The sequence below is a fragment of the Sturnira hondurensis genome, unplaced genomic scaffold, assembly GCF_014824575.4.
Source record: "Sturnira hondurensis isolate 20B ecotype Veracruz unplaced genomic scaffold, ASM1482457v3 Scaffold0006496, whole genome shotgun sequence".
NCBI classification, from domain to species: domain Eukaryota; kingdom Metazoa; phylum Chordata; class Mammalia; order Chiroptera; family Phyllostomidae; genus Sturnira; species Sturnira hondurensis.
In genome coordinates this window covers 21167319-21183458 of record NW_028079127.1, presented here as the reverse complement: position 1 = coordinate 21183458, position 16140 = coordinate 21167319, and the positions used below count along the sequence as shown (strand labels likewise).

Below are 16140 nucleotides of genomic sequence, written 5' to 3'. Positions count from 1 at the left end.
CCATCAGCACTCAAACAGGTCCGGTCTCCACCACGTGAAAAGCCCCGGAGTACCCAGTTTGTTACTTGAGTCACTCTTCAACCCTCTGTAATTTGTTTTCCTTTTTCAACTCTGCTCTGAACTACACTCACAAAATCCAGTGGACTCTTGGGAGAAACTAAATTTGTAAATTGTGGACTGTGACTATGTGTAAAATTAAGAGAAACATGAAAAGTCTAAATGGTGGGCCCACTCTCAAAGAAAAGATGGCTCTAGCAACTAGTCAATCAATCCCTCTTAAATCTCTACCTAATTAAATCTCAGCCTAGTTCACCAGTTTTAACTTCGGAAGGGCATATACACAGGCCTTAAAGGATATGTTTGCTTAGATATTCCAAAGAAAGCCTCCAGTTTATTTGCCTGCTTCTGCATGCGACTAGAGCTCCCAGCCACAATGGTATCTGACTCAGGCTTACTACTTTTATCACAACATAGGAACAAAAATATGTCCAGCATTAACAAAAAGCAAACTGAAAAAAAAAAGGTACTGAACATTCTTCACAAAGATAGCAAGAGAAACTCAAAACTGCCTTGGGCCTCTAAAAATAGTTTTGACTACAGGCTAAAAATAATAATGAAGCTCAGTAATAATAGTAGTCAGTGTTCAGAAGAATCAGTAATTATCACTTAACAAACAGATCTCTATTAGCCTGGGGATACTTACTATATCACAGTCCTTCTTGCCATCTCGTTTAATTGGCTCGTTGAGATCCTCTTGGCTTCGAAAACTAAACTTTTCAATGGCTTCTGTCACTCCACGCAAAGAACTATAGATTTCTTCAGAGTTCAGGTTCTCTGTGTCATAGTCCAGCATGCTAAAGACCAAAATATTTTCTCTCTTAAATTGAGGCATATGCATAAAATTGTGATATATGTATAAATTTCTTCCAATAATTTCCATAGTAAAGTACCCAAGTATGTTTCTTTAGGTGTTTTGGAATGAAAAGGAGACATCTGTTGTTAGAGCAGCAGCAGGGGACAGTTAATTACACATCTTCTTGGTCAGATCTGCACATTACATCAGCACTCAATTAGAACCAGGGGGAACAATGACCACAAGAATGCAAGAACTCAAAGAGTGACAACTGGTGACTGAATGCATGAGGTAACGAACGCGGAAAAATAGTATCTTGAAGTCAGAAAAAAGTAGTTTGGTTGTTACTGGCCTCACATGTGCAAACTTAAATTAAGAGGAATGGGCACTTCAATATAAAGCTAGTATTACAAACAAATTTCAGAAGTACAAAGCGAATGACTTTTTGGTTACGCTCACCAGTGTCAGAAACTTGTAAATAAAAAACTGCATTAAAAACTAAAAAACTAACCCTATAACTCAGTCAGAACCACTTTACCAATGGGATCCTGAGAGTCTAACTCGTATGTTATCTAATCCAGTAGCTTGTTGAGAATATCTAACTCTTCTACATGTCTTTATTTTGAGTTTTATAATAAAAGCAAATCTTATGAGTTGGATTCCGAGCTAGATATCTAAAAGCACTTCAAAAAGCCAGAAATATTGGTCTCTTCAAGAAAAGTGAAGTCAACTGCTGTACCTTTAAAACATTTACCATAGCTAAACATGAAATGAAGCAAAAATCCTAAACAGCCTTTTGGTACAATGCAGTGTGTCAACAAGTAGCCTTTAGAAGTCTGAAAAATGCACTGAAATAGAAGCTCCTAAGAACGATGACGACAACAAAATCAACTGCCCCTCACTAAGAATGTTAAAAAAAAGCATGAATAAATACACGAGTATAAAGAAAGAAAAACATGAAGCAACAGTCAACTAAGGGCAAGTCAAAACTATAAACTTAGTTTAGATGTCACTTGTTTTAAAAAAATTTCCAGGAAGATATCAGGTAAGTTGGTCTAACTTAACTTGCATAAAGTCTTGAGCTATGTTGAAGATTCCTAGCCTAGGACACTCCAAGAATCCTTGGCTATATTTAAGTAAGCATTCAACATCACTAAGGATTGCAATCTTTCTATTCTTCTGAGAAACAATGAAAATTAAGCACACGCTGGCAGAGCTCTTCCTGAGGACAACACAACCAATCCTGTACATTTTCATATGAGGTAAGTTTCCTATCACTTAAAAACAAGTAACATTTACTACTCCCCTCTCCTGCCTTGTGTTTTTTAAAGGTCTGGGCAGACAACAAAGACAAGATTTGGACAGTTCTCCCTTGGGAGTAGTCAGGCTGGCTTGAGGTTGCAATAACCCAAGTGTTTTCTAAGGCTCGTTAGGTTCTGCTAGACCACAAGATCTGAACTCACTCTTAGAGATGGAAGCCATCTGCCTACAAGTGCAAAACTGGCCCAGATAAAACTTCCTTTTCTTTTCTGATGAAAGAAAATACACACCTCAATTGTACTTGGACAGTTCACAAAAATACATGCCAACTCAAAGATTGGTTCTGGCACCAAACAAAAAGGGACATGAACTTGAACATGTTTACAGCTAAAATCTCTTGTATATATACTAACAGAAGGTGAACTAAAAATCTTGAACAAAATTCAAGATTTCAACTCCTAAGAGGCAAGCAATATCCCTTTAATGTGAAGAAGCTTCCTGCGACCCTCCCCTTCTAGACCACCACCATTCCAGATTATGAACAAAAGGATTTCTACATCTGGCTAGTGAACAAAAGGATTTCTACATCTGGCTGGTGAACTTTTTTTAAAATAAAGACTGAGTATGACTCAAACAAAAAATATGTATACAAAATGTAAAAAGATGTCTTAAAATACTTTAAATATTAAAATACTTTAATACTTTAAATCAAAACAAGAAAAAACAATAACATAACCCATGCAAAGGAAGGAAGGAAGGAAGGAAGGAAGGAAGGAAGGAAGGAAGGAAGGGAATGAATGACAAGAGGGACAAGAGCAAGTCCAGCAAAGCATTCTGCTTTTTAAGGGATGTCACAATATTATTTTCTGTGTCACTTCAGATAATGTTAGCTTTCACATATTCCATCTCATGTTTCTTAATCTGAACTTTCTTAAAACATTTCATTTCAGTTCACATAACTGTGGCATTATAGTAGCCTCTTTTTAAAATAAGAAAATAAAGAATCTGCTAGTTAATGTTCCTCCTTACTTTTTTTTTTTTGCATGCTTTTTTTTGGATGTTTTTTATTTTTACAATATATTTTATTGATTATGCCATTATACTTGTCCTATTCCCCCCTTCATTCCCCTCCTGCACACCCCTCCCCCATTCCCCCTCTTTAGTTCATGTCCATGTGTCACAAGTTCTTTAGCTTCTACATTTCCCAGACTGTTCTTGCCCTCCCCCCTGTCTATTTTCTACCTACCATCTATGCTACTTATTCTCTGTACCTTCTCCCCGCTTTTCCTCCTCCCACTCCCGTTGCTTATCCTCCATTTCTATGGTTCTGTTCCTGATCCAGCTGTCCTCTTAGTTTGCTTTTGTTTTAGGTGTGGTTGTTAATAACTGTGAGTTTGCTGTCCTTTCACTGTTCATATTTTTTATCTTCTTTTTCTTAGATAAGTCCCTTTAACATTTCATTTAATAAGGGCTTGGTGATGATGAACTCCTTGAATTTGACCTTATCCGAGAAACACTTTATCTGCCCTCCCATTCTAAATGAAAACAGGTGTGACCTGACCAAAAAATTATGGCTCAAAGAGAAGAACCAATCAAAGCCCCAGAGCAAATACTTTTAAGGGACCAAGAGATAGCCAACCTATCAGATACACAGTTCAAAACACTGGTGATCAGGATGCTCACAGAACTGGTTGATTTTAGTCACTAATTAGAGGAACAAATGAAGGCTAAACTAAGTGAAACGAAGGTAAATGCACAGAAAACCAATAGCGATGGAAAGAAAACTGGGACTCAAATCAAGGGAGTGGACCAGAAGGAAGAAAAAAATGGCCAAACAGAAAAGAATGAAGAAATGAGAATTCAAAAAAAAAATGAGGAGAGGCTTAGGAACCTCCAGGACAACTTTAAACCTTTCCAACATCCAAATTATAGGGGTACCAGAAGGGGAAGAGGAAGAGCAACAAGTAGAACACTTATTTGAACAAATAATAAAGGAGAACTTCCCCAGTCTGGCAAAGGAAATAGACTTCCAGGAAGTCCAGGAAGCTCAGAGAGTCCCAAAGAAGTTGGACCCAAGAAGGAACACACCAAGGCACATCATAATTACATTAGCCAAGATGAAAGTGAAGGAGAGAATCCTAGAAGCAGCAAGAGATAAGGGGACAGTCACCTACATAGGACTTCCCATCAGACTGTCATCGGATTTCTCAAAAGAGACCTTACAGGCAAGAAGGGGCTGGAAAGAAGTATTCCAAGTCATGAAAGGCAAGGACCTACCTCCAAGATTGCTCTATCTTACTTTCAATTAATAAACCAACTCAGACTTCCAAATTAGGAGTACATGTGCCTAACCAAGTTCAAGCTGTGATGATGCTTCTTTTCAGAATCACTAGCTTGAGGTCTTGAAGTATCTCCTTGGTATGAAGCTAAAACTGTGAGCTCAAGGTGAGAGAAAGAAAGCATTGTTTTGGAAACCATACTACTTTCTAATTGTTATTTTATGCTTTGGCCTGATTTGCCTATTTTCAAATAAGCACCTATGGGCCCTCATTTTGTACAGAAAAAGGAAAACTCCCATGAATGCCACCATCAGGGAATTGTGGACACTGTGGTCCCAACAAGCCATTCAATGTGAGAGCAGCAAGAGAAATGCAGTTGATTTACTTAGAAGAGACCCAGTCTGTCACCTGACCCCACACTCAGCTCAGAGACATATGCAGAACATAATCCTTTAGGCTAAAGGCCAGGCCCTGGTCACCTCTAAGTACTGTGATTAGACCCCAGAAAGGTTTCTTTAGGACTGTTTAGATTAGGAAGAGTTGCTTAATCAGTCAGTCTTCACTGACCTAAGGGTCAGGCAAATCACCCAATACTGAAGCAGAATAACATTCTGGACTGCTCTGATATAAAGGATTTATATCATGGGTGGGGAGGCATGAAGTCTGGTCTCCAAGAAAAGAGAAACTGGAGACAAGTTTGTTTTCTCAGATTTTCTTCCTTGTTGTTTTGTAGGAAAAAAATATTAGAGTATGGAAAAAGGATAACTGTTCCTTGTTATGATATCAATAGGATTTCAGCAAAGAGAGAGACGTAGATTTCCTCTTAGTTATATGTGACCGATGGGTTTTCTAAATGTCAGTCTCTCATTACCTCTCTCCCACCAAAGTTACAGGCATTTATTTATTAAGCATCAGCTATATTACTGTGTGCATATGTGAAGGAAGACTCTGAGAATAGGATATCCTCTGGAGGGCAGTCTTGATGGCTGGCTGGGAGAAGGGCTGAGGGTGAAGCTTGGTGCCAATATACTGGGCAACAGTCAGTAAACTGGTCTTATACCTTGAGGCGTGGTTAATCTTTAAAAAAGAAGAAAGTGAAGTGGCATGCTTTATTAACACTGATGACAGCAATGACATCTCACTGCCAGTGTGCCCTTGCCCTAACCTTGTGTATTATGTATAAATAGTCATTAAAGGATTCTCTGTACACCTCAGAAGTTACTTTTGCTGTGAGAGTTTCAAAAGAAAGATGTTGTTAAAACATTTAGCTGACTTGTTTACTACGTAAAACTTCACTATGTTGAGGATACAAAAACAGGAATGTAAATCAGTACAAAAGCTATCTCTGATACATTCAAAAGCAAGAATTTATTTTCACCCTTGTGTCAGCACTGTGGGCACAAACTCACGTTACAAAGAACAAAACAGCTGGACTGACCCTGCTCTGCTCCTCTAACGACAGCCTTCTAGCAAAGGGATTCTCTGGTTTTTGAACCTTTATAAAAAGCACTTAAGAGACCTCCAAACAGGTTTCTGTAGGAACACATGGACCCAACTCTGTACCACAGATCTGCCATCTGAAGAAAGTCCCACCCCTTCTTCTAGACTCATTAAATGTTCTCACATCAAACCAGGGTCTGGTGAGGATATCACCTGCTCTCCCGCCTTGAGGCAGGGAATGTACTAAGGCATAACTGAATGCCCTTTCTTTCTGGATCTGTGTCCTAAGACGATCATGAGGTTAACAGGATATTGTGAAGGTTATCAGTCTACATAATCACCAGCAGGACTGAGAGCTGCAGGTGCAGTTTAGGAAAAGCAGGTCTCACTTGCTTCTTTGTGGGAATGCCTGACACACAGAAGAATGCTAAGGAAATTGTGTTCTCTGTTGCTTGCCTTGATTTCACGGCACTGCCCGAGTGCTTTCTGGGGGCTGAGCAATAGTATAGATGCCGATGATTTCTGCCAGTTGATGAAAAGATCTGTCCTTGTGACATGGCAGGAACTGTACTCCTGAGGTCTGACAAAGATCACAGACCTGCGCACACTTCTCACCAAGGCTCTCCTCCTGCTAGTCTAAGTCAAAGCAGAGAATACACTGGAGGCTGCTGAGAGGCTTTTAAAAATAACTGAGATGACCTTGGAAATACAGTAACACTGTGACACCTCAGAGAAGTTTAACAGGTAGTTTGTTACCTGGGAGTCTTGTGGGAGGGAGTGGTGGGAATGGAGTTAGGCTGAGAAAAGGGAGGTGGGTGCTTCGATTGCCCATCAGCACTCCAACCTCATAATCGACTGTAGTGATCAGAAAAGGAAAATCAGAAAGAGAAACAAAAAAGGCAAAGGGAAGGGAAAAGGAAGGGGAGAGGAAGACACTATATTCCAAGTATCTTAGAGTCTCCTCTTGACAAAGTTCTATCAAAATTCATTGGAACAAAATTAATACTTCACCACACAGAGAAAAAAAACATATTTCCTTTTATCAATACAATTTGGTCCTCGATAAGACTGCTTTATTTCCCTCTCAATCACGAATTTACACTTTTAAATTGCATGAGATTCTGAGTGGAAGTGTGAAGCATGGGTGTGCATACACATATATTGGGAAGGACATCACAGGCACTTAAATAATATGGATGTTCACTTTCAGATAGTGCAATCTATTATTTTAGGAACAACCAAAGAAGAAAGTAAGGGCCTTAATTCAAATGGGACCAAAGGAACCTAGCAGGAAGAATCAAAGAATGTGTCATTCTGACCAGAGGCTGGGATACAATCAATCAGATGGAGCTCAGAGGCTGTCACAAGCAATTTTTTTTTTCCTGAAAGAATAATATTACCACCAGAAGGCTAGGCAGCAACTCTCGGCTAGCCAGCTCAGAGAGAGGGAAACCAAAATTCTAATTCCTGGGCTCATATCATCTAATATGAAAATTAAAACTCATCAGCGAATATAAGTATTCCTCTTCACTTCACAAATGTCACTAAGTGACCTGGGCTTGCAAGAGGCCCTGACAGAGTATTCTAAGAACTGTTGCAACTCAAAAGACCCAGGGGCATAGGAAAGGGGTAAGACAGACTGGCTAGAAATGAGACAAGAGGCCAGGGGGTGGAGCCTGGTATCACAGTCAGTGTTCCTACACAGCAGTACTGCCTGCTGCTGGCATTCATCATAATTCCAAGAGCAGTAGGTACAAAGCTAATCTCCAACTGAGGACAGTTAGGGCCCCATTTTGTAAGAAAAATAAAGTGGAGATGAGAGGTGACTGGAGCATAAAAACTGTCTCTAAACCACACACTGGGTAGGGAGTGGAACTACAAGAAGTATATGGACAAGCATCTCAGGCTGGACCCAGCTCTGCTGGCAGGTAGAGGATAAGGCAGCACCACTGCGACCTCCCTGTGGGAGAATTCCCACTCTGACTCTATGGAGAGCCTTGGTCCTCTGGTGGAATGAATGTAAAGTCCACCAAGAACTACTTTTTACTGCTGGGGGTAACAGAGGTTATCTAGTCAGCACCATTCTGTTCTACAACATGTTTCTGGTTCTACAAACCAAGCACCAGAATGAAGACTGCCATACACGTTTTTATCTTCAAGGGAATGGATTTCATGTGATTTCTAAAGTCTTTTTCAACTCTGTTTTTCATATAACACAAATCACACTTGGTAAAATGAGCTAAAATACATGTTTGATGATAAAAAACTGCAGGTCCTAAATCTCTTCTCAAATACCCAGTAGTATTTGTTTACTAGTTGAAAATTAAGCAGTGATTCTTCCCCCACACAGAAACAACTCATGGAATGTTTCACTAAGGTTTAACCTGTTGGCTATGGCTTAGCTAATACTATTTGGTTGATAAAAATGACTTCCTCACTAGTGATTAAGAAAAAACCTACCAAATTACATTTTTTTCATCATTATAGAATATTTCCTTATTACCACCATGATCTAAGTACAAAATTTGTGGACAAAAAATAGTACTAGTTCATTCTGATACTCAAAATTAGAGAAAAAAACAACTGATAATAATTTCTCCCCTTAAGAATAAAAAGCTAATGTCATATGGTTGACTCAAAAGAATGGCAGATCACAAAAAATAAACATTTCAAAATACCGCTCAAGAAAACATCTGAGATCATATGCGGCAGAACTTTACTGCCACCTTATGAGTTGGCGTCTAATCCATTCCCCTATTTAATGCAAGAGTTCCTTTCTTTTCTAATTTTCCTGGCAGAAAGTATGTCGCTTATTTGAATATTTCCAGTAATATGATGCTACGAGGCAATATTTTCTACTTCTGGACAGTTTTAGTTGTGAAAAAATAATTTCTCCTACTGAGTACAAAGTTGGCTGAGGTCATCTGTCTGTTACACACTGATTGGGGCACACTGTTTTTGTTTTGTTTTTAAAGTAATTAACTAAATAACTAAGTAATTCCCTAAAGAAACATTTTTTGGAAAAAAAAATTTAGGCCACACTTGGAAATTTTAATATTGAAAATAAATCTCTTCATTTCTTCCACTGACCTATAACCCTAACAGTAAAGAGGAAAGTCAGGTCAATTAAGAATAAATGATGATCTGGAAAAATAAATTAAAAATTTTAATAATTTGGGGATTCATGAAATTAATACTTAGACTATTTTTGGCTCTGATAAATTATGCTGGCAACTCCCAATAATCTTTTAATTAACTCAGTATGTTTAATAAAATGCTTGAGTTTTACCATTTGCTTATTACCTAAAAAATGTGCTACCCTAATAATGAAATAATTAAAAGATAAGAAGTATGACCTATGTGTTATGGAAGGACAGATTTTCCCTTAATGCTGCAAAGTATCAATTCTAGACAAAAGCAACAATTTACAGGAAATACAAGTTTTCCACAAAACTCTCCCCCAAGAAAGAGAAGTCTACGACTCTACTGTCAACACTGAACGCAGGTCATTTAAGACAAACCATACACTTTAGATACAGATACAGATGTCAACCTTAAAAAAACAAAATTGTGGCTGAGCCTCAGTCACACCTGGGGAAAGTTAGACATATTTCATAAATTTCTAGTCTCAGTTATCTAATTAGAATAGCCTGCTGAATCATGACAACAGATCAAATTTGGAGAAATAACACCATACTTTAATCTACTTAAATATTGTATACCAGGGGGGCCTTAGGGTGATTAAAGTAGGATACTGTAAGTATACAAAATACTTTGTTTTATCAAGACAAAAACACCAATTTGATATATCACAAAATATTTATATAATAACCTAAGGAACTTAAGAGAAATTCATTGGTAAGGACAGAGGAGTATAGGAGAATCTTAAATCACTTAAAAATCAAAATTTGAAGGCACTTATACTTTGATTATCTGCCTACTAAAGAGGTAATCCTTAAAGGGAAAATGGCATATTTGCAGTATTGTCTTATAATTTTAAGATTTAAAAAAAAAAGATTTTTAGTCAGCAACCCTTCACACATAGCCCCTTGATCCTGGGTCAGTGATCCCCAAGACCTGGACTTCTTGTGGACCACACAGCATGTATGACTCCTGCAGGTCCAGGCACTGGCTCTCACTTAAAAGTCTGCCTAGAGAGTCACTACTCTGAGGGGAAGCAATAAGGGAATCCAACACATGCCAGGAGGTCACAAAAGCCACCAGGGCAGACACTTCTGAAGGCTCTGGCTAGATGGAGAAGTGTTAACTAAAGATCCTGAGGCAAGGCATTCTCTCTTCTTCAGTCACTGTCTCAACCTCTATAGGTTAATGTTCACGTGAGTTGAAAATGCTGATTCAAGTTTAGTTCTCAGGTTCTTACTCCCCTCTCCTGAGCAGTATTCTGCTTCAAGCATGAGCCCATAATGAAAGCAACTATGCTTAGAATGGCCACTGTGTTGAAAAACTACACCAGATGATGTGTAGACGGACTCTAAAGAATTTATTTAGATGATTAAATACCTTCTTCAAGTGTTGCTATCACTTAGAGAACAGGTGATAAGTTTCTAGATGATTTTTATGTGTAAGGGTATTAAATCTAGCTCTTTAATTTCAAAATCTTTAAGGTACTAGAAAGTGTTTAGAGCTACAAGAATTTCGGACAACACTTGGCACAGACCACTCATCTTCCTGTAGAAGTTAACCACTTTGCACAAGATTTTTCAGTTCGGATTTGGTTGAAGACTGGAATCCACGGTCTCCTGCTATCCATACACTTTTGTATGAAGCTTGGTCTAAAATATAAAAATAGCTACACAGACACATTGGGTGCTTTAGTTTCTTCACTTCTGTTGAAATGGCATTACCTTGGAGACAGGCCCCCATGGGAACAGTTGGTGGGTGAGGTCAGGGGGCTGGTCCTGCTGCTGGTATGTCGGGAGGGAGTCCGGCCAATTGTATTGCTCGGAGAGCCCTGGGGTGAAGGCAGAATAAACATATTACTTAAGAGCTAAACACAGAATAAAGCTCACTTTTCCCTTGGAATTTTAACCCACATTTAAATAAATGGGAAGAATTTGTGCAATCAGGATCATTTTTTTTCTGAATCATTATGAACAATTTTAGGTGCATGCTAAACCAAAAATGGGTAACTCTCATATAGGCATTCCTGAAGCTGAATGACTGATGTTAGCTGGGCTATAGTAATACACACAGTTGAGCATTTGCATCTCTACAATATAAAAAATAAGTAACTCAATAAATAAATTACTAAATATAAAAATATAGCCCTGGCTCAGTTGGTTGGAGCATCGTCCTGTACACCAAAAGGCTGTCGGCTCAATTTCCAGTCAGGGCATGTGCCTAGGCTGTGGGTTCAATCCCCAGCTGGGACATGTTGGGAGGCAACAGAGATGTTTGTCATATCCATGTTTCTCTCCCTCACTCTCTGTGTGACATCAACAAACATATCCTCAGGTGAGGATTAAAAAAATTAAAAAAATTATTTAACTGATGGAATAACCTAACTTAAGAAAGTAACAATATTTAGATGTCAGATTCATTCACTCATTGGGAAAATGGCAGGATCAAACCTAGTCTCTCATTCTTGAGATGGCCATGATCAAATAGAAGAGAATGGCTAACAGAGCAGCTCTGGACAAGGGGTCCACAGAGGCCCTGACTGGTTCGAAAGCACCGACTATGACAAAAGCACTCACCACACTGGTGTTACTGGAATTCTTGAGATGGTTATGCAGGAGTTTGGTGGCACCATCCTGGAATGTTTTCGGCAAGGCACCAAGTAACATGGTAAATTCAGGAGTGTTCAATTCAAACAGCGAAATTAGCACAATTTGTGCTGCCTAGAAAAAGAAGATGATTAATTTATGTAATGTACAAGAACATATCTTGGTCAAAGTATTCATTAAAATTGTTTTTAAAAGAAAACATATTTTGTATGAATAAAATAATTAATATAAGGACATCTTTGCCATAAAAAATAAAATGTATCTGGAAAAAATTATATTATCAATGATAAATAGTCTCATCTCAATCTGAAAAATAAGTCCTCAGATGTTGCATTTTAACACACTGGCCTTGTGTTTCCACATCATGTCAATAATAAACTCCTATAGCTTTTCCTATGTTGTCTAGCACTAGGAATGAAGCTGGTAAATACCTAAATGAAACAAGTAAATTTTAAAGTTTTAAGACTGTTTAATTAAGTCAGAACTGGACAGGGCTCCAGTTCTCAACAAGTTGCCACTGAGTCACCCTGAGAAACCACTTTGCCTTAACCCTACTCCTAGACATTGAGAAATACTAGAGAAAGGTGGGAGTTGAAACACATCTGAAAAACTCCTACACTTTTACACTTACAAATTGCATAAAGAGACAGTCTCTGGGAAGCAAAGCAGACTTACATGGTACAAATTACAAGCTTATTCTCTCCCTTTTAAAAAATGCTCTACTTTTCTTTATTGCGACAACAAACTGCAGGACCGCCTGTAATCGTTATAGCAGCAAGGAGGGGAAAAGCAATTAGCTAAAGCAATAGTAGCCAAATGAGACTAGAACTTCTCTAGCAAGCCATGTGCTTTCTATGGTACAGGTGTAGCAGCTGGCATTCTGAGCTTAAGCACAATGCCTATGGAATCAGTTACAATGGTTTTGATTTAGAAAAACTATGCCAAAGAAAATTTCTGTAAGTACTAAATGGCATTTCTTACAAATTTCTAAGAGTAAGAATAAAGGAAAACACATTAAAATCTTTTAACTAAAAGCATCAGAATATTTTTCCAAACTGCAATTTTTAGGATTACAGTAATGACTGTGAATATTTCTCCCTATGACACATAATATTACCAAAAAATCTGCTGAGACAGTCTCTGGAAATCAACACCAAAAAATGTTTCAATGCTTTCATAATGTGAAAATTAATTGTAAGTAAAGTTAAGACAAAATTACTACTTATGCCTGAAGCTTACCAAATGTTTACCAAAAATAAAAATTGGTTATGAATTTTAAAATATCAGTAGGATGTTCTTACAGAGTAATCAAAAATTACTTTTCAACATTATCAACATATCAAAATCATTCATTACCCACAAAAAGTACCTTACTTTTTTTCTCTTGACCTCCAAAAACAGGATTTAGTAACCTTCTACCCAAAATAAATCACAACAGGCCAGTTGCTTTCATGACAGGCCAAAAACATAATCATAATTGTACTAAATATGTATTTCTAGACTTTATTATTGAATTATTCTTAATAAATTACCTGAAATTAATTTAACCACCAATTTAATTTTATTAAGATACCAATATTTGTATAAGAGCAAATTTCAAAAAGCATGCAGAGTAGCCTGTGCATCTTAAAGAACATTTTATTAGATATTAGAAGAAAAAATGCATGCATGAAAACACACACACAGCACTTCCAAGAGAAAGAAAGAAGCACAGAAGCAAATCAAGCATTTGTTTTTTGGTTGAGTGAAAATGACACTTGAAAATTATAAAAAGAATACTCTATTTTTATTTGAAATGTGCCACTATCTTTACTTTCCAGAGTGACATGATTATCTAATACCACAAACTTGAAGTTTTTCATGAAGCAAACTATAAAACTAGTGAGATCCTTTACGAACAGGAAAGCTGCAAGATGACAGGCCTAGAAAGTGTGCTAACTCATGGCTACCTAACATCAATGACATTTAGTCATACAGGGAAAGAAAGTGCAGCAGACTTTATATTTTGATCCACTAACAAACCTCTTGGTAATCTGAAAGTTGAATGTGGATAAGAAATCAAAAGACAGGGAATTCTGAAAATATAACTGGATAGGGAGATGGCACATGTGTATGATTTATACATATAAATGAATATGATTTATTTTTATATTTTTTGAAGTATAAAATGCATATGATTTTATACAGTTTTCAAAAGTCACCCTTTGGCTTAAAGCTGGCTTCAAAATAAAATATTTTTCTAGTGAGATTTAAGCTCCAGAAATTGATAAAAAGTGTCATTTAAATTTACTATTTTTGAAAATATTTTACATCAAAGTTAAAAAAAAAAAGTATATCTTAAGATATTTTATCTGCAACTCTTTGTGTGTGTGAAAAGTCAGAATATACTAGACTCCAAGAAGAAAATTGGGTTATACTTATTATTACCATCAATATGCTGTCATTAAAGGAATAATTCCAAATATGGAAATGAGTTGCAGAGATTCAATTTAAAAAAGCTTGGGTCATTGCTGATGTTCAGTAATGAATCAAGTAGATTACATTCTTGTCTCATTTTTGAACTCTTGCCTTCAAAAATGAAGTAAAAGGCAGTAAAAGGCAGTAAAATAGCCAAACAAAAAACTCAAGAGTGCTGCTGACTTTTTCTAATGGATAATTCTAGGGCAATTTATTTTAAAGTTCAAGTAACAACTTTAAAAAGAAGTGATTCCCATTCATGCCCTTAACAGCAGAATGTGGGGTGTGAGGACAAAAGATTCTTCAAATGCCACTGCTACTGTTTGAAAAGAACTTCCAGCGTTATCCATTTCTTTGAATGCTGTGTACCCTACAGCAGAAAATAATCCTTCTGGACAACAGATAATTAAGCTTTGACAAACGCATAGTACTGGTACTAATGAGGGAAAACTTAAGATTTGGGAGGAAGAGGAGTTTGCTGATTTATTAAGCATCTATTTTACTGTTCACATCAGATTGTCATTAAAATTACTTTAGAAAATCACTGAAAATGTATTTCAAAATCTTCAGACATTTCTTCTTTAGAATCTGTCCTTTACTACTCCATTAAAATATGGTAGGGGTCTGCATTCCACGTGGCTATTTTGGGGGGGAAGAGAGTTAATCATAAAAACATAGCAAAACACAAACCTTTACATAGCCACACACATACAGGCTCACACAGAATTATATTGATTTTAGGTTTCTTCAAAATCTCCTCGGTGTCTTCACAAGAGTAATCGGTATTAATATTCAAACAGCAAAAGTATCTTTTCCAAATAAGCAGTTTTAAATCTACCTGTTTACAATTTTCTTCCAAGTTTCCTTCTCCAAGCCCAGAGCAGGCTGAAGCTGACCTGCTGGGGAAATCCTCACCTACTCGACTATGCTGAAGCAGGTACAGACACACAGGAAGGGTGGAGGGATTTAATCAGAGAGAAGAAGCAAAGGCTTAACCCATGATTATTGTAAACTGCACAAGTATTTGGCTTCTTTTATAAAATTATCTGATATGTAAAAATCTACATATATAATCTAAAGCCAAGACTAAGAAGAAAAATAACAGTAACTGCCAGTTTTAAACCTCTTGCTTGCTAGGACCTTAAAAAATCATAATCCATCCTAAAAGAGTCAGCCATCTTCTTATATGTGATGAAACAGAAAATCAAAGACATCAAAAGAGACTGGAAGAGGCAGCCATAAGTTAAGCAGAGATATAAATCTTATTTGATGGTAAAATCCTTCACTTTGTAGTAGGCTATGTTGCCTATCTATAATCGTATATCTAGATTTTTTTAATTTTTGAAATTTCGACTTTTGAAGGCTATTGATAGGCTTTTCCTGCTCAATGAAACAGCCTCCTTATGCTTTGCAGGCTTCTTTGCCATGCCTTCAGTTCCCATTTTTCAGAACATCTGGAGGCTAAGTCAGTTATTTCCTCTAACAAAGTAGATGCTAAATATTAGAGAATCACATATGATAAGCAAACATACAGGGATTCTGAAACCTAAAATGTAAACATATCATCCAAAATTGCATTGTCATTATCACACTCCCTTTGACAGGTAAAACAAGTCTTCCTAATGCCAGAAAAAAATTTGGTTTTCAATTTGTTCCACAACCAACAACAAAACCAAAATAACCCTCAATAACAGCAAGAGCTACAACAACAAATGGAAGCAATATTTAACTATGTTTTTATACTCTTTATTGCAATCAGTCTTCCCAATAATGCCTAAAGCAAGCATTACTATTCTCATTTTAAAAACAATAAACAAGACTTCTGGCCAAGATGCAGGTGTAGGTAGAAACACTGTGCCTCCTCGCACAACCAAGTTTAAAGACAACAAAGTTTTAGTAACAAAAGCACAACCAAAACACAGAAAATTGAACTGTACGGAAGTCCAACAACAAACCATTCAGCCAGACCGATAAGAGGGGTGGAGTCAACAGTTGGCAGAGTGGCGTGGGACAGGAAAAAGCTGCCAGACTTACACAGGAGCACAGGCAGTGGTTGGAGGATCCCAGGTGGGCGCACCCAGTGAGGGCACAAGGTGGCTGGCTG

General features: G+C 37.3%; 1 protein-coding gene across 20 annotated transcripts in view; it reads right to left on the bottom strand.

Annotated features, from left to right (window-relative positions):
* Window positions 1-16140, bottom strand: part of CLASP1 (cytoplasmic linker associated protein 1) — a 283994-nt gene that overhangs the window by 38613 nt on the left and 229241 nt on the right. For all 20 annotated transcript variants that reach the window (XM_037049839.1, XM_037049840.1, XM_037049841.1 and 17 more), the window contains 3 exons: window positions 11550-11693; window positions 10698-10804; window positions 704-854 (listed from right to left, as the gene is read on the bottom strand). In XM_037049839.1, the coding sequence (XP_036905734.1) occupies window positions 704-854; window positions 10698-10804; window positions 11550-11693 (402 nt within the window). The remainder of the gene's footprint in view (window positions 1-703; window positions 855-10697; window positions 10805-11549; window positions 11694-16140) is intronic.